Source organism: Glycine soja, chromosome 20 (assembly GCF_004193775.1).
Source record: "Glycine soja cultivar W05 chromosome 20, ASM419377v2, whole genome shotgun sequence".
In the NCBI taxonomy this organism is placed as follows: Eukaryota; Viridiplantae; Streptophyta; class Magnoliopsida; order Fabales; family Fabaceae; genus Glycine; species Glycine soja.
This window is the reverse complement of record NC_041021.1, coordinates 1,462,428-1,490,270: the sequence shown is the minus strand read 5'-3', so window position 1 is coordinate 1,490,270 and position 27,843 is coordinate 1,462,428. Positions and strand designations below refer to the sequence as shown.

The window sequence follows — 27,843 nt, the reverse complement described above, 5'->3', positions numbered from 1 at the left end:
CCTGTTGAATCCCTATTATACTCATCCCAATGAGAATCCTGGTGTTGCTATTGTTGCTCAGGTTCTCAATGGTGTCAATTATCACTCATGGTCGCATGTTATGCTCCTTGCCCTGAACCAAGAAGAAGGTCCAGTTTGTTGATGGTTATTTGCCTTGTCCTACTCTTAATGATCCTAATTTCACTATTTAGGATCATTGTAATACCTTGGTGGTTTCATGGCTTCATCATTCGCTTGATCCAGAAATCCTGCAAACCATTATGTGGATGGAGAATGCTTCGGATATTTGGAATACTCTCAAGAAACGCTATTATCAAGGTGATGTGTTTCGCATTAGTGACTTACAAGAAGAGTTGTATCTGCTTAAACAAGGTGATGCTACTATCACTTCTTACTTTACAAAATTGAAAGATTTAATCCAAGAATTAGACAATTTTCGTGCTATTCCATCCTGCACATGTGTTGTTGTTTGTGCTTGTGATCTTATTTCTGTTATTAAGAGTTACAGAGAAGGTGATTATGTGATTAGATTCTTAAGGGGCCTCAATGAACAATACTCCACAGTTAGATCCAACATCATGATGATGAACCCCCTCCCTGATTTAGACAAAGTTTTATCTATTCTCATTCAACAAGAGAGGCAGCTTGTTGTTTAGTTTGATGATTCTCGGGTTTTTGCTCAAGTGGAAACCAGTCATGGTCCTTATGGCAGAGGCCAAATGCATACCAGTCAAGCTTCTTATGGCAGAGGCCGAGGTCATGGAAGCCATTCATTAGGTGGAAGAGGTCGAGGAAGAGGATCCAAGATTTGTTCTTACTGTAACAAAACAGGCCATATGGTAGACACCTGTTACAAGAAACATGATTACCCCCTCACTTGTAAAGAGGGAGTACTATCAATCAATACTCTTTGGATGATCAAGAAATTGAAGATGATTTGCAATCCCTTGGATAGAAAGAGGTGGCTGCAGATACTTCATCTATAGCTTTTACACCAGAGCAACATAAGGCTCTCCTTTCTTTATTGCAGCAAACTTCACAAGCCTCTTCTTCTCACTCCACTAATCAGCTGATTAGTTTTCATAAGAATGGCAATTCAGGTATATTCTGTGCCACTCTTCATGCTTATAGTTCTAACATAAATTCTTGGGTTCTTGATAGTGGAGCTATTGATCATGTTTGTTTTTCCCAAACTCAGTTTCAATGCCTTAAACAAATCAGACCTATCCTTGTTAAATTACCTGATGGATCTCAAATTTGTCCTGTTTATTCCTTCTTTCACTTTTAACTTGATTTCAGTTTCAAAACTCATTACTAATCTGCATTGTTCCTTGAATTTTCACCCTACTAGTTGCTCTATATAGGATCCCTTCTCATTGGGGATGATTAGAGCAGCTGAATTGAGAGCTAGGCTATACATCCTATCTTCTTCACCAACTAAGTTTTCCTATACTTGTAACATAAATACTATTCCTTCCACTAAATGCAATGTTTGACATAATAGGTTAGGACATCTTTCTCATGATAAACTTGTCAAAATGACCAAATTGTATTCCTCCATTGACTGTACAAACTCCAATGAACCTTGTGACACTTGTCATTTTGCCAAACATAAGAGCCTATCTTTTCCTGATAGCATTACTATTTCTTCTCAGTGTTTTGATTTGCTGCACATGGATATCTGGGGTCCTTATGCTCATCCTTCATTACTTGGGCACAAATATTTTCTTACTATTGTTGATGATAAAAGTAGATATACATGATTCATTTTTCTAAAACTCAAATCAGAAGTTGCAAATCATATCAAACAATTTGTATCTATGATTGAAACCCAGTTTTCTGTCAAAATTAAAAGCATTAGATCAGACAATGGTCCTGAATTTGCACTAACAAATTTCTATGCTTCCAAAGGCATTCTCCATCAGACCTCTTGTGCGGAGACACCCCAACAAAATGGGATTGTGGAAAGAAAACATCAGCATCTTCTTGTTGTGGCTAGAGCTTTACTTTTCCATGCTCATTTACCTATCTTCTTTTGGACACAAGCTATTTCACAGACTATTCATATAATAAACAAATTGCCAACTAAATTTTTGCATCAAAAATCCCTACATGAAATTTTGTTCAAATGCATTCCATCTGTTTCTACCTTCAAAGTTTTTGGCTGTTTATGCTATACTCAAGGCTAACAGAAAAAAAGTTTGATGCCAAAGCAAGAAAATTTGTATATTTAGGTATTCGAACAGGTGTCAAAGGTCATTTACTCTTTGATCTTACAACAAGAGAACTTATTGTTTCTAGAGATGTTATTTTCTATGAAAATACTTTTCCTTACTTGCATAATTCTCCATCTACTGATTCACTACAACATACTACACCTATTTCTCCTTCCTCCTCATATAATTTCTTGTTTGATCAGCCTGTTCTCTTTCAACCTCCCCGATCCCAACTATCAAGTCCACCTACTGAGTCACACCAGCAACCAGCTAGCCCTCCAATTGATACATAAAATCTACCTTTTCCCCGTAGATCCCAAAGACAGAAACACTCTTCTTCTTACCTTCAAGATTACCACTACTCCCTCCTTTCTGCCATAGCTCACAATTCAACTCCTCCAATCTCTTCCAACATCAGGTATCCCATTTCCAACTACATCTCTTACCATAGACTTTCACACAATCACAAGCATTTCACACTTAATATATCTTCACAATCTGAACCTACTAGTTTTGAGGAAGCTATATGTCATGAAAGTTGGAAACAGGCTATTCAATCTGAGTTATCATCTCTTATGAAGACTAACACTTGACAGCTTACTCATTTACTTCCTGATAAAAAGCCAATTGGCTGCAAGTGGGTTTTCAAAACCAAGTTCAAAGCTGATGGATCCATTGACAAGCACAAGGCTAGATTAGTAGCCAAGGGATTTACCCAAACTGCTAGTTTGGACTACATTGAAACCTTTAGTCCAGTTGTAAAAATGACCATAGTCAGACTTGTATTATCCCTAGCTGCTTCTCAAGGTTGGCATCTTCATCAACTTGATGTTAACACTACCTTTTTACATGGTGATTTACATAAGGAGGCCTATATGAAGGTACCACCAGGCCTGATAGTTGCTAATCCAGCTTTAGTTTGCAAGCTGCAAAGATCTCTGTATGGTTCAAAACAGGCCAGTAGGCAATGGAATGCCAAGCTTACTTCCACCTTACTTGATTCAGGTTTCCAACAACCCAAGGTAGATTAATCTCTTTTCACTAAAAGGTCTCCTACTAGCCTCACTATTGTGCTTGTTTATGTTGATAATTTGGTGCTTACTGGCACCGATCTTGCTGAAATCCAGCAACTCAAGCAGTCCCCGGATGCCAAATTTAGTATTAAGGATCTTGGAATACTCAAGTACTTCCTTGGTTTTAAAGTAGCTCGATCCACCTCAGGTATTGTCTTGCATCAAAGAAAATATTGTCTTGATCTTCTTCAAGACACTGGTTTGCTTGCTACCAAACCTTGCTCCTTACCTATGGATCCTACCCTGAAATTACACAAAGCTTCTGGTGTTCCTCTTTCTGATTCCATTGTTTACAGGAGGCTTATAGGGAACCTCTTGTATCTTACTCACACAAGGCCTGATATCTGCTATGTTGTTGGCAAATTGAGCCAGTATTTGCAATCTCCCATAAACATTCACATGCAAGCTGCCCACCATGTTCTAAGATATCTCAAAGGCACTGCTGGCATAGGTTTGTTCTTTTCTTCTTCAGCTTCCATTTCTGTAATAGGATTCAGTGACTCGGATTGGGGAGCTTGTCTTGACACTCGAAGGTCCATCTTAGGTATATGCTTCTTCTTAGGAACTTCCCTAATTTCTTAGAAGAGTAAGAAGCAATCCATTGTGTCCAGATCTTCTTTTTTTGGTTTAGTTGGTTTTTCTGTTATAGTTAGTTGGTTAGTGTTTTTCTGTTATAGTTAGTTTTCTGTTATAAACTCATCAAGCTCTATATAAGCTGGTTTTTCCTTCTGTATTTGATATAATTGAATAATGAGAAATGCTGAGCACAATGCTCTTTTTCTTCCAAATTTGTTTCTTTCTTCTAGTTTTATTTTTTCTACAACACATGCCAATCCACAGAAAAATAAACAGGTACGATCATTTTTTCTTTTAATGTTTTTGGTACAAAAATAGATCGAAAAATGGTTTCTTCATCAGCCCCTAGTTTCAGGAGGCGTATTTCACTGGTCGGTACACCCATGTTTGTTGCTGCCTCTGTTGCGTTTTATTTCTTCATATTTTGCTACCGTACTTTTTTCATATGAGCCTCTTTGACCATGACCATTATCAAAATCTGAAATTTTAAAATATATTTTCACTCTTGAAATTTTAAAACAAACTATCGCATCACCCAAAAGTTGCCCAATCAACAAAATTCTCAGCCTCTCAAATCGCAATGACAATGATCCTACTTTACTTTTTTTTTAATCGATTTCACGTGATGTGAAAATTTAACTATAACTCCCAACATGATCTTACAATAGAGTATTGAGTTTGGGACTTTGGGTAATGTGTAAATATAAAGCAAAGCAAACAATAAAATAAAAGTCGATACATAACTTGAAGGACAAAAAAATTCAATTTTGGGGGAATGACTTTAAAAAACACGACCCTGCAATTCATGTCTCTAGTCTCTAGTACACGTCCTTTACAAGTCGCAAAGGTCAGAGCCCCATTCATCCCAAAACCCAAGGTTCAAAGTAAACTAATAAGGAGCATAGCAATGCTTCCATATTCTAAAATCTAAAAGACAAGTCCTAAAAAATAAGTAAAAATCATAGGTATTGTATTTGGTAAAAGATCTAGACAAAAGATAGAAAAAAACAAGAGTTGTATATACAATCTCAACATCACATTGTATTTGGTGTCCGATGAGGTAGACTAGAGTGCTAGAAATGACAAAGAAAAATCCAAGCAAAGAAACAAGTGATTGATCCTAATTCTTAATTCTTAATCTCCAATTCCTAACAATATTTGAGTGGTTGACCTATGGTGGACTCAAATCCTCTTGATTCTTGGTAGACATTCTTTTCAAAAACTCATAAGTAGTAATCATAGTTGTGGCAGACATGGACATGGAAGCCCATCTCGGACCCAATCCTCTGTAACAAGCAAGCAACCCACCTTCCTTCACCAAATTCCTCACCGTCTGAACAAAAGTCAAAGGCCTCCTTCTCCCATTCCCCTCTTGAAGATCCAACACCTGCAACCTCGTCTTTATCGTATCAAACGGCATTGTCACAATCGCAGATACCCCACTTGCCATAACAACACTCAACCCCTGAACCGCCACCATTGCCTTCGAATCAGACCTGCTATACTTATTACTATCATTCTTTTCATTTCCCTTTCTACCATTGTTATTTCCCATGTAAGAACCAAAAGCACACCAAAAGCACCCCAAATGAGTCTATGAACCATGGAATAAGAAGTCCACCAAACCGCATTGGAAGGCGCATAAGTCAATATAGAAATCCCAAAGCCTCTATAAAACCCTCTCGCTCCATCAGCACACATAATTTTCCTAAAAGCATCAAACCCGCTTCTGTAATTTTCCGAATTGAGATTCGCGAGCACTGTGGTTTTACTCCCGCCACTCCCCTGAACCATGAGCCGCTGACTCACGACATCAATTGGGGTCCACACGAGCTGGGCCGCCATGGCGGAGGTGACGCCCGCGGCGGCGTTGGCCACAGCCACGGCGGTGGTCTCGGAGAAGCCGAATTGGAGGAAGGCGGTGGCGACGTTGCTCTTGGTGATCTCGAGGGAGACCATGTAGAGCGCACGTGCGGGGATGGTTCCCATGAGGGAGGTTCCGAAGCCCTTGTAGAAGCCGCGGAGGCCCTCGTGGCGGAGAATGGCGCAGGAGATGTTGAGGCAGGAGAAGCGTGAGGAGGAAACTTGCTGGCGCGTCTTCAACACGACCATGGGGTAGAGTGCGCATGACACGCCGGAGAATAAGGCGGCGCCGAGGAAGAAGAACTTGGATTTGTCCAGCATGTGCCAGTCGATTTCGGCTGGGATGTGGATTTCGGAACCGGATTCGTCCTCAGCGGTTCCCAAACTCATCTTCGCCACTTTCAGAGTAAGTAGGGTTCTTGTTTTTACTTAAAAAAAAAAGAAAAAGAAAGAACAACAGGGACAGAATGAAAATAATAAGACACATGCTTAGTGTGAATGAGAGAAACATTTGTTGGAAGAAGAATAAGCGAAGGATAGGTCTTACCAAGGGTGACATAATGATGGTGGTGGTGAGGAGAAAGTGAGCCAAGGAATAAAGAGAATTTATGCTTGCAGAGAGCGTCGCAGGGAGAGAGAGAATGGGACAGGGTTATCGTCACGGTTTGGTGGATCACGGAAATGGACACGTGTCCGTACCTCTCTTACTTTTCGGTTTTTTGTTATCTTTCTGTTCATAGCAAATCGCTTCATTTAGTAATGTTTATCGCTTTTTTTTTTATTTTTTTCTCTTTTCGATCAAAAAACAATACTAGTAATAAAATGTTTATTCAACAAGAATTTGTTCGTCCAGCTTAATAAAATGTAAATTAGTGAATTACAGAAAAGATATAATTATATTTTAAAACAAAACTTATGCGTTTAAATTATTAATTTTAAAAAATGGTGGTCTTAATAATAACTTTTTATTAATTTTTTAAGAATTAAGTTGGTTTTTTTCTGGAATAAAGCTGAATGAAAGATGGTGATTTGTGGTGGAAGAAGTTGCTCGGCCACTGATAGGGCTCAAGTGACAGTCTTATTCCGCCATTAGCCTGCCGTGGATGAGATGTGAATGGACTAAGGACTAATCTTTAATGGCCAGCGCATTTCAATTGGGGACCATGGCTAAGCAGCATTGCTGAATGCTGAGGTTTTAGAAATCGGTGATTTTGTTTTTTTTTTTTTTAATTTAAACAAATTTGTAAGGAATTTGAATGAACAAAAGTACTAGTATACTAGTACTAATCTAAATAAGTGCTTTGTTTATCACACTAGTATTAATTGTACAAATGCATCTCAAATAGGTATAATTTAAGAGACTTTCATCTTGAGTTATTTATTTTTTTATTAATATACTTAAATTATTTATACATATTTTATTTTAATGAATATAATTTTAAGTAAGTTTTAAATATAAGTATTTGATAAAATTAATATTGAAATACTTTAAAAATATAAAATAATAGAAAAATAATTAAATTATGATTTATTTAAAAAAGATAATAAAGTAAATAAATAAATATATCAAAAATAAAAGTGAAAGAAGATATAAATAGTTAGAAACTAGTTAAGTAGTGTTTCAAAAAATGTTAAAAACTATCAAGAAAATTTGTTTATTATACAACCCAAAAAAAAATTATTTATTGTAAAATTAAATAAGTTTTTTAGCTTATAAAAAAATTTTAGAAACTAACTAAAATATCTTTTTTTAAGATAATCATTATAAGAAAATGTTTTTAAAACATAAGCCATCATTACTTATATAAGTAATTAGATTTTAATTTTAAACAATCCAACATGCATGTCACATAAATTTATTTTATGTTATGTTTGATAGAGTAAAAACAAATATAATAAAATAAAAATGAAAAGAAATATTTTTTTAATTAAAGTAATGTGATGAAGAGGTAGGATTCACACTAACGTCTTAAAAAATTTCCATTCTTTCCTCTTCATTTCAACACTACAAAAAAAAAAAAACATGCTTAATGGTAAAAAAATCGTAAGCAATGAGATCTAAAAATAGGTAATTTATTAAACAACAGCACTGAAGATGCTCAGAAATAATATTACGATTAAAAAAAGTTCATTTAATAATTGTTAGAATAATAATAATAATATTCACGGAAACGATAATGTTGGTAAAATGCAGCGTTTTCAAGGTAACTGAAAAATCACACTATTCTTCTGCATGGAAAATGGAAAATGGAAAACATGGTACACAGTACACACACGAAATTTACTCGGACAATAATAATAAAAGGAAATATAAGACTTCTATTGCAGAACTAACTCCAGAATACGTGGCTAAAAGTATGATACTTTTCGAAATTTTCATGAATGATAACAGGTCACTCAGTTTTAACTATCTCATTTTTGCGCTTGTTACTGGTGTTAAAAAGTAATACATGAATTATTCATAATTTTATATATTTTACCTTTTTTCTTTTTACTTTTTTTTGGATGTTAGATAGTATATAAGATGCTCACCAAACATTTTCCTTTGATATTTTCATTTTTCGTGCCACATAATATAACAATGCTCGTAATAAAATTTTTGCATATAAATCTTTCACTAATTTTCTTATTTAGATAAATAAAGTATTAAATATTTCTTAAGTAAATAATTTTACATCTTCGTATAACACTTTTTATTTAACAACCTGTTTTGTATAGTAAAGTTTTAAATTGTTTATGTTTTCAAAAGATTAAATGTACATATATTTTTTTTTTGTAAAACACATTAAGAAAATTTGTACGGAAATATAACATTAATATTTTGAGTTTTCAGAATTTACTTTTTCATTTAATATTTTTATAAAGTATTAAAAAATTGTAGAGAACTTATAGGATATAACATTATTTTATATTTAAATCATATATAGTTATCCACGAGTATAGCTTAATTGATTGAACACGTATTTGAGTGTAGTAAAATTTGATCTTGTGTTAAATTCGTACTTATAAAAATATTTGGTTATTGGACTCGACCCCTAGACATGACTTCCTTTTGTTACGTACGGTGGGTCATACATGACTTCGTTTGATATTTTCATTAATTAGCACCTATTGTAAGCCCTGGGAAAATTCTGTTTTTGTGGCCATCACACCAGTAACTTACAACCTTGTTGGAGAGTTTGTTCTTTCTTGATCACTGATTCTTTTTATTTTTCTTCTCTTTTTATTATATTTATTGTCCATGTATGATTTGTTTTAATTTGTCATACATATATACACTTATCCTGTGTAAAAAAAAAAATTCTATCTATCAATTTAATATATATACTATCCTATGTATAAAATGGTTGTTTTTCATAATAAAATTTGACGGAAGTAAAAAGACTTTTAGTCATAAAAAAATATAATAAAATAATGTTAATCAAGTTCATGTATGTCTGATTAAATCTATTCTAATTAAGAATTACTTTTTCAGATTTAAAAATGTTGGGTAAAGAAAATTCATGGGATTGCCTAAAAGCTTCAACTTGATCTTCACCTGACCATTCTACATCCATTCCAGGACTCACTAGCTATAGAACTATGAGGTTGTTTTTCTTTAACACCCTATAAATTCACACCACCTCCCAATTGGTGCTGCATTTCATCCATCTGAATAATACTATAATAGTTGTGTGTATATATTCCCTCAAACTCAAAAACACAGCTTCAGAGACATGAGTGATAAGCAATAATTAGCAAAACATTAAGAATGTACATAAGGACGGTAGTGGGGTGTATTACTTGAGAACGAAGAAAAGGGTTGCCAAGTTCATGAGGAGGTCCACTCTCCCCGATAAGATATATGTTGTTTCTCAGGATGGGGTTCTCTCCGTTATCGTCGAGAAGCTTCCACCACCGGAGCCCAAGACCATTCAGGTCAAAATTGCTTAATTAATGACAAGCTAGACATGTCACATGTTAAAGTTATCTATGGTGTAGATTTTGGATATATACTGGTTTTTTAATCACGTACCTCATCTTGAATAAAATAATGATTTTGTGTTTGTGTATGTTATCAAATTCGAGAGTTTACGTAAGGAGGATACAATGAAAGGACCAATGTTAGAAGGAACCTTTTCTCGTGACAGAATATTCTAGAGGGAAAACAAGAGAGAGAGAGAATCTAAGCACAGAAGGAGAATATTATTCATATGTTCCTCTCACGGGTTTGAACTTGGCTTTAATACATGCAGTTAGTTACGTAACAGCTAACTAACAATCCTAACGGCTTGTGGCATGACTACATCACTGCCCCTAAGCTTCTAGAATGATCCCTCAACTTCCTTCGTGCTGCTATGCCTCCCGAGAATCTGTTAAGCTTGAAGCTCATAGTCCTTCAAGTGCCCAGGAATGTTGCTCCTTCTTTTGGGCCTCGTAACCTGATGTTCGAAGTTACTATTCGTAACATTCCCGCGATCTTCAATTAGCACCTTGTCCTCAAGGTGATACTGTTCCTTGAGGCCTTCCCACTCTTCCCATGATGTTTCATCTGGGTGCAAGCCTTGCCATTGCACTAGAACCATGCGTGTAAGCCCCTGGTCTGTTGGAACCATTTTTTGACCTAGAATGGCTAAAGGTGTTGTGAGTGGTTGATTGTCCATAGCTCCAGTCGGAAGTGTTTCTGCTTTCACCGACTCAGTCGAGCCCACGAAGGGCTTCAAGAGTGAGCAATGGAACACCGGGTGAATGCGAGAGTGTTCCGGTAGTTCTAGCTTGTACGCTACGGGGCCCATTCTCTCAATAATCCTAAAGGGTCCATAAAAACGCCTCGAGAGTTTAGACTGACCCGGTCCAGCCACCGTGGTCTGACGATAAGGTCTCAACTTGACCAGGACCCAATCATTTACCTAAAACTCATGGTCCCTGCGACGTCCATCTGCGATGTCCTTCATGCGAGCTTGTGCCTTCTGCAATTTCCGGCGAAGTAGATTGAACATTTCCTCCCTCTGACTAAGTAAGTCATCCACTGCAGGTACCGTGGAAGTGCCGGTAAGATATTGTGGAAAACTCGGAGGTTTGCGGCCGAACGTGACTTCGAAGGGTGTTACCCCCGTGGAGGAGTGGACGGATGTGTTATACGACCACTCCGCCCACAGCAAGAAGCGCCCCCACGAGCTGGGTTTCCGATGTACAAACGCTCGTAAATACTGCTCCACCACTCGATTTGCAACTTCAGTCTGCCCATCCGTTTGAGGATGATATGCAGAACTCATTCGGAGTTTGGTTCCACTTAAAGAGAACAAGGATTGCCAGAACTTGCTCATGAAAAGCGGGTCACGATCTGAGGTGATGCTGCGAGGCATCCCATGCAATTTGCCCACCATCTCCATGAATGATTGAGCTACCATCTGTGATGTGTGATGAGAGGGGAGCATTCCTAGGTGTACTCTTTTAGAGAAACGGTCCACAATGACCAAGATACATGTGTAACTGCGATACGCCGGGAGGCCTACGATGAAATCCATCGAAAGGTCCTCCCATGGCCGTGATGGTACCGGAAGCGGACATAGAAGGCCTCGAGGTTTAGCTGTTTCGTACTTCACTAGTTGGCAGTCTAAACAATTGGAGACGAAGTCACGCGTGTCTCGAGTGCTCGTGTTCCACGTAAAATTCTCCGTTATGCGGTTGAGGGTTTTGTGGAATCCCATATGCCCACCTGACGGCGACTGATGGAACTCTGAGAGTAGGACCTTGATGAAGGAGCAGCCCTGGGGTAACCATATACGACCGAAATAAAGAATGAGGTCCTGAGCTAGTGAATGATTAGGATATGTGTGAGGTTCAGCGGTCATCTTCCTTCTTAATTCCCTAAACTCGGGATTTGCCTGCAACTCCCTTCGCAAATCTTCGAGGAAGACGAAGTGAGGGAATGAGATAATGAATAATGAAGCAGTTGTTGATGCTCCTGACCAAGAAAGTGCGTCCGCAACGATATTGCTCTTCCCTGCTCGATACTGAATCACATAATCAAAACCCAGTAGTCGTGCTAGGTATTTATGCTGTTCTGGGTTTGAACCGCCTGATTCATCAACTCCTTTAAACTCCTATGATCCGTTAGTATGATGAAAGAGTGACCTAATAGGTACTGCCGCCATTTCTTAACCGCGGCGGTGATGGCGGCAAGTTCCCTGACATAGGTGGAAGCTTGTAGTAATCTGGGGCAAAATTGCTTGCTGAAGAAGGAGATAGGGTGTCCTTCCTGCGAAAGCACAGCACCCATTCCCAAGCCCGAAGCATCCGTTTCTACCGTAAAGGACTTGGAGAAATCTGGAAGAGCGAGTACCGGCGCCGTCGTGACCACCTGTTTGAGCTTTTGGAACGCATTGTCGGCTTCCGGTGACCAAACCAGCTCCGACTTAGTCAGTAACTGCGAAAGCGGATGGGCTATCATCGCGTATCCCTTAATGAACCTGCGATAAAATCCCACCAAACCTAGGAAACCCCGCAAAGCTCGTGTGGATCGTGGTTGTGGCCACTCCTGAATTGCTTGTATCTTCTCCGGTACTGGTTGGACCCCATTGCCGGTGATGATATGGCCTAGGTACTCTATTTGCTTTTGCGCAAACGAACACTTGGTGAGCTTAAGAGTAAACTGGCCATGTTCTAATACCTGGAACGCGATTTCCAAGTGATTGATATGCTCTTCCAGGCTGCAACTGTATATCAGTATATCATCGAAGAAGACGATGATATACCTTCGTAAGTGAGGCTGAAACAACCTGTTCATCGTCGCCTGAAACGTTGCCGGAGCATTGCAAAGACCAAAGGGCATTACACGGAATACGTAATGCCCATGGTGAGTGCGAAATGCCGTTTTGCCGATATCGGACTCCCTCATCAGAATCTGATGGTATCCCTGCATCAGGTCGAGCTTTGAGAACCAAACAGCGCCTCCGAGCTCGTCGAGAAGCTCATCAACTATCGGAATGGGGAAGCGATCCCGGACTGTTATGGCATTAAGAGCCCGATAGTCCACAAAAAAGCGCCATGTTCCATCGCGCTTCTTAACTAATAGAACCGGAGAGGAGAACGAACTTGAGCTGTACTGGATATGGCCTTGCCTGAGCATTGCTGCGACTTGGGTCTCTATCTCTTGTTTTTGGAAGTGAGGGTAACGGTAAGGTTTTACATTGACTGGGGTCGAGTTAGGAAGGAGGGTAATACTGTGATCTGTGGTTCGAGATGGGGGTAGAGTTGATAAAGGTTGGAAGAGGGAGGCGTGTTTGGAGAGGAGTCTTTGGACGGCCGGTATTGGGTGGGCTATCGTTACTGGTGTTTCCATGGAAGGTTCCATTTTAATGTGGAAGAAGGTGCTAGTGTTACTTGTATCCACCAACCTGCGTAACTGAGACGGTGATATCATTTGAAGAGATGAATCACGATCCCCTACTAACTCAATCAATTGGCCATTGTATATGAATTTCATCGTGAGTGCTGTGTAATCCGTAAGGACTGGGCCTAAGGCTTTGAGCCACTAGACTCCCAGCACAACATCGGCTCCCCTTATGGGCAAAACATGAAGGTCAACCTGAAATTCATGCTTTTGTATTTTCACGACGAGATTAGGGCATACCTGAGTGCATTGCAATTCCTCACCATTACCTACGGTGACCCGCAATGTTGAGGTCTCTTGCGGTTGCAGCTGCTGCAATGTAACCAATTCCTGTTGTAGGAAATTATGGGTGCTGCCCCCATCGATCAGAATCTGGACTCGATGCTCACAAATGAATCCGGTGAGATGTAGTGTCTCCGGTGCACCGTGACCGGACAAGGCATGTAGGCTAATCTGAGTCGGCACGGATTCCTGTAATGGAGGAGGCAACTGCGATGGTCCTGGGTCTATCTCACGGTTATCATCCTTATCCTCGGTAACAAATAAGAATAGAGATGAAGCGCACTTATGCCCCCTCGAATATTTTTCGTCGTAGTTAAAACATAGGCCTTGTTCCCTACGTATGGCGAGTTCCGATGGTGTTAGCTTCTTGAAGGGAATGGATGAAGCACGGGGTCTACTCGGAGAAGGAAGCAGTGGCGAATCCGCTATGGATGAGGTCAAGGAAGGAGATGTACGCGTGACACTCGTTCCCAGGGTTAAGGAAGAAGCAGGTTTGCTGGTCTGACGGCGACCATCGAGAAGTTTCTCTTCATGGAGGCACGCGAAGGAAACCGCCTGAGCTAATGAATGTGGTTGCATCACCTGAACGCCCCTTCGAATTGCAGGATTAAGTCCTGATATAAAACAACTCAAGACAAATGGCGCTGGGAGACCGATGACTCTGTTAGCAAGAGTTTCGAATTCTGAGAGGTACGCCGAGACGGTGGTCCGCTGTGTGAGCTTACACAAAACTCCGGTAGGATCTTCGTATGCTGAGGACGAGAACCGTGCATGGATGGCGTGAAGAAAGGCTGTCCAGGAGGAGAGTTGGCCACTTCGATACATCCATTGAAACCATGCTAAGGCTGGGCCCTCCATGTAAAACGATGCTATCGTCAACCTATCGTGCTCCGGTGTCGCATGGTACTCAAAAAACTGAGTTACCTTGAATATCCATCCCTCTGGATCCGTGCCGTCAAATCTTGGAACCTCCAATTTCAATCGATAAGCTGTGTTGGCGGTGGCCGTTACCGCGGGGGCCGCAAACGACGACGGAGCGTGAGTGTTGGTGTGGGAGTTTTCTAATTGATTCATACGACTGAGAAGTTCATCGAACTTTGAAGTCATGGATGCCGAGAGCTTTGCAAACACATCTTCCCAACGCTCCATGCTTGTTTTCGATCGTGTAGCTTCAGCCATGGCGGAGAGGATACAATGAAAGCACCAATGTTAGGAGGAACCTTTTCTCGTGAAAGAATATTCTAGAGGGAAAACAAGAGAGAGAGAGAGAATCTAAGCACAGAAGGAGAATATTATTCATATATTCCTCTCACGGGTTTGAACTTGGCTTTTATACATGCAGTTAGTTACGTAACAGCTAACTAACAATCCTAACGGCTTGTGGCATGACTACATCACTGCCCCTAAGCTTCTAGAATGATCCCTCAACTTCCTTCGTGCTGCTATGCCTCCCGAGAATCTGTTAAGCTTGAAGCTCATAGTCCTTCAAGTGCCCAGGAATGTTGTTCCTTCTTTTGGGCCTCGTAACCTGATGTTCAAAGTTACTATTCGTAACAGAGAAAAGGGTTGCCAAGTTCTTGAGGAGGTTCACTCTCCCCGATAAGATATATGTTGTTTCTCAGGATGGGGTTCTCTCCGTCACCGTCGAGAAGCTTCCACCACCGGAGCCCAAGACCATTCAGGTCAAAATTGCTTAATTAATGACAAGCTAGACATGTCACATGTTAAAGTTATCTATGGTGTGGACTTTGGATATATACTGGTTTTCTAATCACGTACCTCATCTTGAATAAAATAATGATTTTGTGTTTATGTATGTTATCAAATTCGAGAGTTTACGTAAACTCGTGAGAGTTTTATAGACTCGATTTGTGGACTCAACTCGGAAACTGTAAGAGTCCATTTTATATAAAAATAATAACAGAATATCTATAAATAACATATCAATAAAACATAAATCATAAATTTCACAATACTTAATAATCAAGTCTAGTCATGCATCACTACTAGATAATAACTTACAGATATTATATAGTAGTGGTAGATCATTTTCATTGCGGATTTGATGTTATTAGAGAACAAGAGTTTGATGGTATTAAATGTGAAAAATTTTGTATTTGAAAATAACACACTAAATGAAGGTATGTTGAATACTAAACAAACAAAAAATAATCCAAAATGACTTACATTTTGGTCTAATTTTTTTAACTTGCTGACTTGTTGACTCGATAATAAACTCGAGAGTTTACTTAGAGTTTATAGAGTCTACCCAGAGTCTACTAAAAAAAGAATTTACTCAAGAGTTAATTCACAGAGGGTGAGTAAATTCATAAATTCGTAAGAGTTAACAAGTTAATTCGAGAGTTTGATAACCATGCGTATATGAGAACATTCTACCATATGAAATTTATGTAGGAGTTTGACTCGAGAATGACTGAAATTTATAACTTGAGTTCAACTAAACGTCTCAACTCTGAATTCCTTGTTTCTTAGCCAGTGAAGAGGGGTATGCAAATTCCAATTTAGTTAAGTGTGAACTAATTAATTAAACCTACAATAAGAGAGTTTGAATCCCACTAGCGCTGCCTTGAATCAATTTTATCTGAGTAAAATTAGTCTTGTAGCATGGCGTGAGAAAAAAAATGGTTATACTGAACTAAAAATTTTAAAGTAAGCATTAATTATAAAATATTGAAGATAATTAAAAAATGACAAAGAAAGAGAATAAATCCTCTTATATTACAACATATTTTGTTTCTTTTAATATTAAGTTTAGAAAATGGATTTGAACTAAGAGTTGAATCTTTCATTAAAAATTATCAATAATGATTTTTATTAAAAGTTCTCTTTTATAACTGTAATTTAGGTATTATATTGGTGATGAGGTCAAATGGGATAATAACATTGATTACCACCTATAATTATAATAATAATAATTTAAAAGTCTTTTAAAATTAAATAACATGTATAATTAATAAATAACCAATATCATAATTAGTAGAGATAATTATAATAATAATAATATAAAAGTCTTTTAAAATTAAATAACATGTATAATTAATAAATAACCAATATCATAATTAGTATTACATAATTTTGTTTACTCCGTATTAAATATATATAATTTTATATTAAACTGATTTTTTTATTATAATTAGGGACAAATGAGGTATTTTGTGTCTCATACCATCGAGGTTTATGTAATAGTGAGACAGTTAAGTATGTTGTTCATGCTTTGTGGTAACATTTTTTTATCTTCATAAATAATAATGGAAAAAAAATTAATGATAAATTGATAATAGTGAATAAGTATATCAAATGAATAATCGTCATTATGGTTATGTTTGGTAAAAATAATTAAAAAATTAATTAAAAGTTAAAAAATTAGTTATTAAATTATAAATATTTGATAAAATTAACTATTAAAGGAGTTGAAAAATGTAAAATGATTGAAAAATAATAAAAACATGATTTATTTCAAAATTATAAGTAAAAAATTTGATAAATATATTAAGGATAAAAAAAATATATAAAAAACAAGAAGCTAATATTTTTTTAAAAAAAATTATATTTTAAGTAATATTTTAAAAAATGTTAAAAATTACTAATAAACTTATTTATTTTAGGCTAATATATACAGTTAAAAATTATCTGAGAATACTTTATGGAACATATCCTATTTATAGGCATAGATATATGAATATGGGTGTGTATTCAACAAATTTGCGAGTACCGGAAAGATGGGTAGGTATTATATTGTGACATAGGTACTAAACTGCGCTCCCACGCTTATTTGTTATGATGCCTCATCGCTTACAATTCAGGTGGATCAGCATAAGTGCGAATGAATTTATCATCCTCAGCCAAAATATATAAAACAAATGAAGTACATATTTTATTCACGAAACAATATAATTTCAAAGCTCAGTATTTTTTACCCTATTTCCCCCTTTTTGGAGGCAAGAAAAGAGAAAAACCACGTGGGACGTGGAACGGACAACCACGTATAAGGCATTCAATCAAAAGCCACCCATACAAAGCCAACTCTGCATTCAAAACGATGCCATTTACGCCACACATGTATGATATACCTCCTCTCTCTATATGTTGTTAAGTTTATTATTATTGATATAAATTATAATTTTGATACTCTTGGTTTTTCACATCTATTATTTAATCTTTTTTACTTTTAATTGAAATATTTAGTTTCCTTAATTTTATAATTTTTGTCATTTTATTCTCCTATAGATTATTAATTAATAATTAATTATTAAAGATATTAAATTAATTATAAATTAAATAAAAATTATTAATCATTAAATTTTTTTAATGAAAAACTATTAAGTGATGTTATTATAGGTGGAGTTGTGTGTGACAAGAAGATAAAAGAAATGTTTGTAGAGAAAACAAGGTTCACAATTGTAGAAAACTATTATTAGAAATTTTTTATTCAATTTTTTTAATAATTAATTATTTTGGTTAATTTATAAATAACTTAATAATTCAATTAATTAAAATTATTTGTTAATAATCTATGAAGAAGATCAAAATCACTAATTTATAAGATTAGAGAATCAAATATTACAATTAAAATTCAAGAAACGAAAATAAAAAATTTAAAAAACTAAAAATAGCAAAATTACAATTTAACAGATATTTATTAGGCCTGTAAGTTGTGATTCCGATAATTGAGTAAACGGAATGAATGGGCTTGGATTTGACGGAAATTCAAAATGGGCCATAGCAAAGACCAGGCCTGTTTGATTCGGTAATTGTTTTTGGGGTCTGTTCTGGAGAATACTAGAAGCATGAAGCGAACCTCCTGGAACTTCCTTCTGGAAACTACCACTCCATTTTAAATACCGAAAATGCAGCCGTCTACAAGCACACGATAGCAAGAGAAGAGAAGAGAAGGCAATGGATATGAGGTTGATGGATTTGGACTCTCCATTCTTCAACACTCTGCACAGAATCATGGATCTGACGGAGGACGCCGAGAAGAACTTGAACGCTCCGACTCGGACATACGTGCGCGACGCCAAGGCAATGGCTGCGACTCCTGCTGACGTGAAGGAGTACCCTAACTCGTACGTTTTCGTGATCGACATGCCTGGCCTCAAATCTGGGGACATTAAAGTGCAGGTGGAGGACGACAACGTGCTTCTGATAAGCGGCGAGAGGAAGAGGGAGGAGGAAAAAGAGAAAGAAGGGGGAAAGTATTTGAGGATGGAGAGAAGGCTTGGCAAGTTGATGAGGAAGTTTACTCTCCCTGAGAATGCCAACACCGATGCTATCTCTGCTGTCTGCCAAGACGGTGTGCTCACTGTTACTGTCAATAAACTGCCTCCTCCTCAGCCCAAGAAGCCCAGGACTATAGAGGTCAAGATAGCCTGAATTCCAACTTCCAACGCTATCTATCCCTGTTTTTGTTTTCTGTGTGCCAATGCTTTTCTATCGTGTCTGCTTTATGCTTATCACACTGCAATTTGATCATGGATGATATAATGCATGCTTTTGTATGAATTTTAATTTCCTTCATTCCTATTTTTTTTATATGCTTGAAAAAAATTCCCTAATTTACAAGGGAAGAAACATAAAATTCGTTTTAAAAAAAGTGACAGGGACTATATATATAACTAAATGATTTTGCTGCATAAGTTGGTGTGAGGTATTTAAGTTGTTTCATTCTATTAAAGTTAGCAAAACAATAGAATGATATTTTGAATTCATTTCATTTCAATCCATTCCACTCCATTATATTCTGATCCATTCTGTTTCATTTTTTTTTATCACCAATCCCAACATAGCCTTAGGGTACTGGTAACATTTTCAATACAATTTTAATGAGTGGAAACGCGAACGACAATAGATGTATGTATACCTTGGTGGCGCTTTCTTTCAATAATGGTGCATTTTCTCAGGTTCGGTATATCATGGTGGATAACATGGAAAGCTACTTTTTTAGCCTAGGCTAGACAGAACTCTTGATATCAATTTTTAATAAATAGGCACGAAAGAAAATGAGCGAATGTAATGAAAATTATTTAAAAATGTAATAGAATGAAAACAAAATACAACTCGAGTTAATCCATTTTCTAAATGGGTTTTAGACGGACATCAATAAAGGAAGTATAATTTTGTCTCTATCCCTTCAATTCGACCGCCAAGACTTAACAATTGTACTATCATTTAACCACATTTTGAATAGGTTAGTGCTAACAAACGGTACGCGTTTCTTCTTTCTTCGCGCGTTTTTAATTTCGTAGTGCTGTGGGAAATTCTAGTTTCATTTTTATTTGGGCCCCCTGAAAAGTTAGCATCTTTCCTAGTAAACAAAGCAATGAAGAAACCCTCACCGTGTTTAGCAGGATCTGTCCGAACCAGGCATTCGGCTGAAAGGTAAGAAAACAAACAGCGTTAAAAATCTTCAATAAGTGTTAAGCGACGATAGACCGGGAATTGGTGATGAAGCATAAGAATGGTACTTACAGCCTTCAAACACAGGTAGACCACGACATTGCCACTCGGAGAAGGGTTTTGCCAATTGAAATCCATTTGATTCGGCTATGGGCAGAACAGATTTGATGACATCGTCATTCTCAATTTGGTTGATTGAACATGTACTATACACAATTCTTTCAACAGCTGGAACTGCCAAATAAAAACAATTTTTTTTCCTTGAATTACTGTGCCCAAAGCTAAGCGTGTGCTTTAAGGAACATTTCTAATTTTCACAAAGAATGCAACCATTTAGAAAAGGAAACCTAAAGTTCTTAGCTGCCCCCACAAAGAATCTGGGGACTGTTAATTACGTTTCTAAACAATCTAGAATCAGGAAAATATATAAAAATGAATTGGCAAGGAGAAATGAAGTAACTCACAAAGTAAAGCATGCTGAAGAGCCTTTCTCTGGAAAGTTGCGAGCTTGTTCAATCTTTCTGTATCAGTATCCTGACCTATGAAATTGTTAGCTCTTTGGCAAGTATACCAAATCGCTTGTAGTAATAATTTCTCGGTAATCCGAGTATCGTACCACAGGAATTTTGTTGCACTTGTGTGAAGTACTTTTTAGTTTGTAAATTGTAAATTTAGTTTGTAAAATTAAAGACAATTTAAATCTAAGTAATTACTTCTAAATTAAAGAAAACTCAAACAATAAAATAGGGAATAAATACTTCTAAATTAAAGAAAACTCAAACAATAAAATAGGGAATAATTACTTCTAAGTTAAAGAAAACTCAAACAATAAATGAGGATCATCCCAGACATAGAAGTGTGAGTCATGCAAGAATTTCTTCTTCTGATTCCAATCAAGTTCTTCCGGAATGATTTTTGTGGCTTTATAGTTGGCCATGTCGGCAAACCAAGGTCGGGTGTCAGCCTGTAAGAGGAACTCGTCAAGGAATTCGCCTTTTACCTCCGGTTCCTCTTTGGTGATTTCCTCATTTTTCAATCTGGACAAATGGCCAGCCACTACGTTTTCGGATCCTCTCTTATCTTGGATGGTGATATCAAATTCTTGTAGCAACAGGACCCATCTAATTAATCTCGGCTTCGAATCCGCCTTAGCTAGCAAATTCTTGATGGCAACATGATCAGTGAAGATAATGACCCTTGATCCTATCAAGTAAGACCGAAATTTTTCTAAGGCATAAACAATGGCCAGCATCTCCTTCTCTGTAGTGGCGTAATTTAGGACTTTGCTGGCATAATATATGGCATGAAAAACCTTGTCATGCCTTTGTCCCATAACTGCACCTACTGCATAATCGCTAGCATCACACACCAATTCAAAACCCTTGCTCCAATCTGGGGCAATCATTACGGGTGTCGTGGTGAGCTTATGCTTCAGTGTCTGGAACGCTGTTGAACATCCTTCATCAAATTTAAAGGCTGCGTCTTTGTTCAGCAGATTACTTAAGGGCTTGGCTATTTTTGAGAAGTCCTTAATGAACCTCCTATAAAAGCCAGCATGCCCCAAGAAACTTCTTACGCCTTTGATATTCAGTGGTGGTGGCAACCTCTCGATGACGTCTATCTTTGCTGGGTCAACTTCTATTCCTTTACATGAGATCTTGTGACCCAAAACAATACCCTCTCTAACCATAAATAGGCACTTTTCCCAATTCAATACCAAATTGGTTTCTACACACCTTTGTAGTACCTTTTCTAAATTTCCCAAACAAGTGTCTAACGAGGGTCCAAAAACTGAGAATTCGTCCATGAAAACTTCGATACTCTTCTCCACCATATATGAGAATATGGCCAACATGCACCTCTGAAATGTAGCTGGTGCATTACACAATCCGAATGGCATTCGCCAGTAAGCAAAAACACCATAAGGGCATGTAAAGGCCGTCTTTTCCTGATCCTTGGGATCCACCGCGATTTGATTATAACTTGAGTATCCATCCAAGAAACAGTAGTATGCCTGCCCTGCAAGTCTTTCCAACATATGTTCCATGAAGGGCAATGGAAAATGGTCCTTCCGGGTGGCTTCGTTTAACTTGAGGTAGTCAATGCACATCCGCCAACCAGTGACAGTTCGTGTTGGTATTAGATCATTCTTTTCATTTTTCACAACTGGCATTCCACCTTTCTTGGGGACTACTTGTACCGAACTGACCCAACCGCTATCAGAGATAGGGTATATGAGTCCAACTTCTAACAACTTAAGCACTTCCTTCCTTACTTCTTCTTTCATAGCTGGATTCAGACGCCTCTGAGGTTGTCGAATAGGCTTGTAATCGTCCTCCATCATTATCTTATGCATGCAGTACGAAGGACTGATTCCCTTCAAGTCAGATATATGCCATACGATTGCTTCCTTATGCTTCCTCAGGATGTCCACCAACCTGTTCTCTTCTTCCTGTGTTAGTGCATTGCTAATTACTACAAGTTTGGTGTCACCCTCCAAGAACACATACTTTAAATGCTTAGGCAATACCTTTAATTCGACCTTCTTTTTCTTGGGCAGAGCCTCATTCTCTAATATCTCAAAACAGGTTTCTTCCTCAGGAATGATTTCTTGCCCATCCAAGTCTTCCAAGCAAGCCTTTAGATCCTCTTCTTCTTCATTGGTGAGACAGTCCATCGTATTTACCATTGCTTTATCCAATGAAGTGTGTGGTGTCTCCAGAATATTGACATTATTTTTCTTATCAATCTCTTCTACCTTAAAGCACTTCCAACCTTCCCGTGGGTATTTCATTGCTTTAAAGAGGTCAAAAGTTATCTTCTGACTGTCAATACTCAGTTCCAAGCTTCCGTTCCCCATATCTACCACACAGTTGGCAGTCAACATGAAGGGTCTGCCTAAGATAAGGGGAATCTCTGTGTCCTCTTCGATATCCATGATAACAAAGTCCACCGGAAAAGTGAAGTGGCGAACCTTGACTAGGACATCTTCTACCACCCCGTATGGTCTTGTAATTGAGTGGTCTGCCAGTTGAAGTGTCATCTTAGTGGGATCAATCTTTAGGTTCCCAATTCGTCTACACATCGATAAGGGCATCAAGTTGATGCTTGACCCTAGATCAATGAGGGCTTTATCTACCACTTTTTTCCCTATAGTGCATGGGATGGTAACGCTTCTGGGGTCCTTGAACTTTTTAGGTAGCTTCCTTTGAATGATTGCACTACAGTTGCCTCCTACTACAATGTTCTCGCTATCTATATATTTCCCCTTCTTGGTGATGATGTCTTTCATGAACTTAGAGTAGAAGGGCATTTGTTGCAAGGCTTCCCCGAATGGCATGGTGATCTCCAGTCCTTTAAATATTTCTAAGAAACGCTTGAAATAACGCTCTTTATTCTTCTTGGTCGGTACCTTAGGATACGGAAGATCCTGCGGCAAGAGTGGCAATTCTTCCTTCTTAGCTTCTCTTGCCTTTTGACTCTTGGTTTTAGATGGTGAGACCACCTTCTCTTCTTCCTCTAGCTTTTCTTCCTCTTTCGTTTCTTCTTCTTTCTTATCCTCAGTTCCATCGTCTTCTCTCATTAGGATTGCCCATGTAATTTATTTCTTGAGAGGGCTCTTGTTGGATTGTGCATTGTCCAGGCTCATGTGTCCCTCCACATGTGGGACATCCTCTACTTGAAAACATAGGAATGAGAAGTATTCACTGCTTGCAGTTGTTGGGGCAATTTGTTGAGAGTCTCCGTAAGAGCTTCTATTTGTCTGGACAACAGCTTATTTTGTGCCAGAGTTGCGTCTTGTGTACTGAGCTCTAGGAGGCTTCTCTTTGTTGGGACATAAGAACGGTTGCGAAGGATGGCCTGATCGCTAGCTGCCATATTCTCAATGAGTTCCATCGCTTCCTCGGGTGTCTTAACTTGATCTTTCCTCCCGCGGATGCGTTCAGTAATTGCTTTGATTGAGGTCGTAATCCATCAATGAAGATGTTTAATTGTACCGGCTCGCTATATCCATGAGTGGGTGTTTTCCTTAACAATCCGTGGAAACGATCTAAGGCTTCGCTAAGGGATTCATCTGGGAATTGATGGAAAGATGAGATGTCCATTTTCCCTTCAACTGTCTTGGATTCCGGGAAGTACTTTTTCAGAAATTTCTCTACAACTTTTTCCCAAGTCCTAAAGGTGTTACCCTTAAAGGAATGCAACCATCTTTTTGCCTCTCCTGCTAACGAGAAAGAAAAGAGGTTGAGGCGTACCGCTTCTGCTAGAACTCTAGCTATCTTAACCATGTTGCATATTTCTATAAATGAAGCTAGATGCGTATAGGGATCCTCACTTGGGAGACCATGGAAGAGGTTCCCCTGAATCAGCTGAATGAGAGAATGAGGGTATGAAATATTAGGCGCTTGAACCTCCGGCCTTGCGATACTTGTGAAGAATTCAGGAGTAGTAGTATGAGAGAAATCCTCTAGTGTAACCCTACGTGCCGGTCCTTCGTCCATTTGAACGTGATTTGGAGAAGGAGGAGGTGAAGTATCTATGTCCTGCTCCCTTTGTCTTCTTGCGGCGTTGTTACACCAAGTAGCTTCGATTTCCAAGTCAATGGGAATGACGGTTCTAGATGTAGACCTACCTCGCATAAAAGCACAAGGTTGTACCTGTGCAATTTATGGAGAAGAAGAAGGATGGAGAAAGAGAAGGAGTTATAGAAAGAATGGCCAAGAGGGGAACAAATTACAAACTGATAGTATGGCACTTAAATGCGAAAACAAAATCCCCGGCAACGGCGCCAAAAACTTGTTAGCTCTTTGGCAAATATACCAAATCGCTTGTAGTAATAATTTCTCGGTAATCCGAGTATCGTACCACAGGGATTTTGTTGCACTTGTGTGAAGTACTTTTCAGTTTGCAAATTGTAAATTTAGTTTGTAAAATTAAAGACAATTTAAATCTAAGTAATTACTTCTAAATTAAAGAAAACTCAAACAATAAAATAGGGAATAAATACTTCTAAATTAAAGAAAACTCAAACAATAAAATGGGGAATAATTACTTCTAAGTTAAAGAAAACTCAAACAATAAAATAACTCAAACAATAAAATAGGGAATAAAGTCTATATAAAAGATTGGTAAAACTTAACAAGTCTAATCAGCCTAGATATATGAATTCAGGATTTGTCTGTTATCAATACCAGTGAACTAATTCTACCCCACATCTATCAATCTACTTGTCGCTGATACCTCATGATGACAAGTCTACCTTAATTATCTATCTTCCAAATGCCTTTGCAAAGACTCAATAACTAAGGTGCATTAAGATTAAATTCTAGATGGTTGCTAAAGCATGGGCATTGGGTTATCATTCTATGCCTAGCATTGTTAACCCTATGATTTCTTTTCTTTGATTGTTCTATTAAGCGTTATCCTTTCCCAAGTGTATAACCCTTAAAACATATTCAAACATTCATTCCTTACCCCTAATTAGGCTTTACCCTCTCCCGAGTGGACTAAATCCTAACAGAAAATAAAGACTGAGATACAGGATAAATAAGAAAGAAAAACAGATAAAAGAACCTGGAAGGAAATCCTCTTTACATTGATAACTCTTGAAATGCTCCATACATCATTGGCCTTTTAGGCCTGTTAGGCCCTAGCTAGGGGATTAGCCACTCATAGTCATGAGGGCTTTACAATGAGAAGGGGGGGTGAAAGAAAAGGAATAAAAATATAAGAAAATGAGAGAACTGAGTGCCAGAGGTCTGAGAAACGAGCTATGAGGAAGTGTGTTCGTTTTCCTAGGCTAACCCTCTTATTTATAGGTGCAAAATTGGGTTCTGGGCCTTCGTAGTCTTGCTGAGCGCGAAGCCTCGCGCTCAGCGCCATTACATCGCGCGCTCAATGCGAGTCGTGCGCTTAGCGCAAGCTGAAATCCTTGTGCTTGTCGCCTCGCTCAGCGCCTTGCCTTCTTGCGCGCTGAGCGTGTCTTGCGTGCTTAGCGCGAGTGCTGGGCTGGGCCCTCTTCTGATTTTTTTTCTTTTTTTTCTTCATTTCTGCTCCTTTTTGCTTGTTGTACCTCCCTTTTTCATATCTGCAGTCAGAATTCGAAATTAATTAAATCTTTCCAAATTTAAGCATAAATAACTGCTAAATAATTAATTCTAAGTTAATTTCAGACCGATTTTCCACTATTAATTCACTATTATTTAGCAGTTATCAGGAATCAAAAGTTCACTATAATATTTAATCTGCATTAGAATAAAAATGTTATCTAATACTACAAACTAAGTCATGATACATGATATTTGATGTTTGAGATAATATTATTAGCTAACCATTTTTGTTCAATACCACTGGTAAATTTAAACACACTCATGGGCATTTCCTATGTGCACAAAATTTGATATATGCACAAATACAATCTACAACACAACTAAATGTAACCTGCTGCTTTAGATGGGAGTCTTGAAGCAACAGTCCCATAACCAATTGTGAAGATATAGTTTGATGCCTTAGATGGGAGGTGAGTCTTGAAGCATTTCACACTTAATATATCTTCACAATCTAAACCTGCTGCTAGTGTTAGATTGAATTTTATGTTGTCATGTACAATCTAAACATATGTTATGATTGTTATTTAAAATTATATTTTTCATTTTATGAAAAATTACTTTTTAATAAAATTTTACAAATATGCAGGAGCAAGACGGAACGGGAAAACCTCAACAGGAATGGGGTAAATATAAACCCGTTGGATTTCGAGCGCTCAGACGGGGAGGAAAACGGGGAGTCAGGGCCGGGATGGGGTAAGCAAAATCCGACCCCGCCCCGTTGCCATACTTAGTCATGTGCTAGTGGTCCACCCTCGCGGCAGCACCACATCATTTTGGAGCTTCCTCCCTCGTAATAGACGTCACTTCTTTCTTTTCAGCTCCAAAAAAATCACTCTTTCAGCACAAGAACCCACTCTTTACGTCAACAAGTGAAGCAAAAAAACTTTGGGTGCCAACGCAACAAAATGGTATTCAGCTTTTTCAAACGTACGATGCATCGTACATACACAACCACCCATCATGACGACGACGAAGATTCCAGAACCGCGCGCGTCATGACTCACCTCAAGACTCTGATTTCTAAACTAAAAAAACTCAACCCTTCCTTCTCCATCAAAAGCTGATAGCAACTCCAATACCACAGTACCCACACTAGCAGACCCGTAAGGATCACTAAGAGGCCTAACCATCTCAAGGATTTCGTGTAAGGGACAAGCAGCAGAAGATTCCATTGCCTCCCCACCCAATTCTGTCATATAACAAATAGCATAATTCGGTTATAACTAATTATACAGATTCTGTTATTTCAATTCTGTTACTTCCATAGACATTTATCTACATGTATCTATAAATAGTGATACCGGCAATGGAAATAGAATAGAGAAGAATTATCTAATACCTGCTTAGTGTAGTTTAGCATAGTGTAGCTTAGTCTGGTTTCTAACAAAAGCTTTTCCCTGCATTTCGAACCCACCTTATGCATTGGCATTTATTTATTTTTCGTGGACTGAATTTTGTTTATCATGTTATGGTGTGCTCTTCTCATTCAAACCAAAAAGAAACAAGTTCTTCATCCCAGCCAGCAGCACCTAATTCTCCTGTTAACCCAACACATGATATTGGGAAGCAATTGGTGGTTCCTACTTCAGAAGGCTCTCCAGAGTACATAGTGTCTAAAGGAATAGAATTACCTCCAACACAGTTGCAACAAGTTTCTTCAGATGATATGGGTAAAGTGTCCAAAAGAAAAGCTTCATCAACTTTGGAGAATGCTCATGATGACCAGGCCCAGCATTACAATCAAGACCTAAAGGGGACCTAGATGAGAACCTTTTGTCCAGGGGTTCTGAGCAGAAGCCTCCAAAGCATCCCAGAGGAAGGCCTCCTAAGTTAGAGACTGAAGCAAACTACCCAGGAAAGTCATTATTACCTTCATATGATGACATTCATGATGAACAAAGACCAAATATAAACAAAATGGAGAAGCAGCA

General features: G+C 38.0%; 2 protein-coding genes and 1 long non-coding RNA gene across 3 annotated transcripts; 1 reads left to right on the top strand and 2 right to left on the bottom strand.

The window, feature by feature from the left end:
• Nucleotides 1-4,750: 4,750 nt before the first annotated feature.
• LOC114402305 (solute carrier family 25 member 44-like) lies at nucleotides 4,751-6,422 on the bottom strand. The gene is made up of 3 exons (XM_028364821.1): nucleotides 6,276-6,422; nucleotides 5,429-6,156; nucleotides 4,751-5,396 (listed from the first exon to the last, which is right to left on the bottom strand). The coding sequence occupies exons 2-3, from the start codon at nucleotides 6,116-6,118 to the stop codon at nucleotides 5,037-5,039; spliced, it is 1,050 nt and encodes a 349-aa protein (XP_028220622.1). The 5' UTR covers nucleotides 6,119-6,156; nucleotides 6,276-6,422; the 3' UTR covers nucleotides 4,751-5,036.
• An 11,790-nt stretch (nucleotides 6,423-18,212) lies between these two features.
• LOC114402328 (17.1 kDa class II heat shock protein-like) lies at nucleotides 18,213-18,923 on the top strand. The gene has a single exon (XM_028364846.1). It carries the CDS (start codon nucleotides 18,303-18,305, stop codon nucleotides 18,777-18,779), a length of 477 nt encoding a protein of 158 aa, XP_028220647.1. The 5' UTR covers nucleotides 18,213-18,302; the 3' UTR covers nucleotides 18,780-18,923.
• A 962-nt stretch (nucleotides 18,924-19,885) lies between these two features.
• LOC114402329 lies at nucleotides 19,886-26,263 on the bottom strand. The gene is made up of 3 exons (XR_003664415.1): nucleotides 26,244-26,263; nucleotides 20,267-20,341; nucleotides 19,886-20,036 (listed from the first exon to the last, which is right to left on the bottom strand). It is a non-coding gene; the product is annotated as an uncharacterized LOC114402329 (long non-coding RNA).
• Between the last annotated feature and the right edge of the window lie 1,580 nt (nucleotides 26,264-27,843).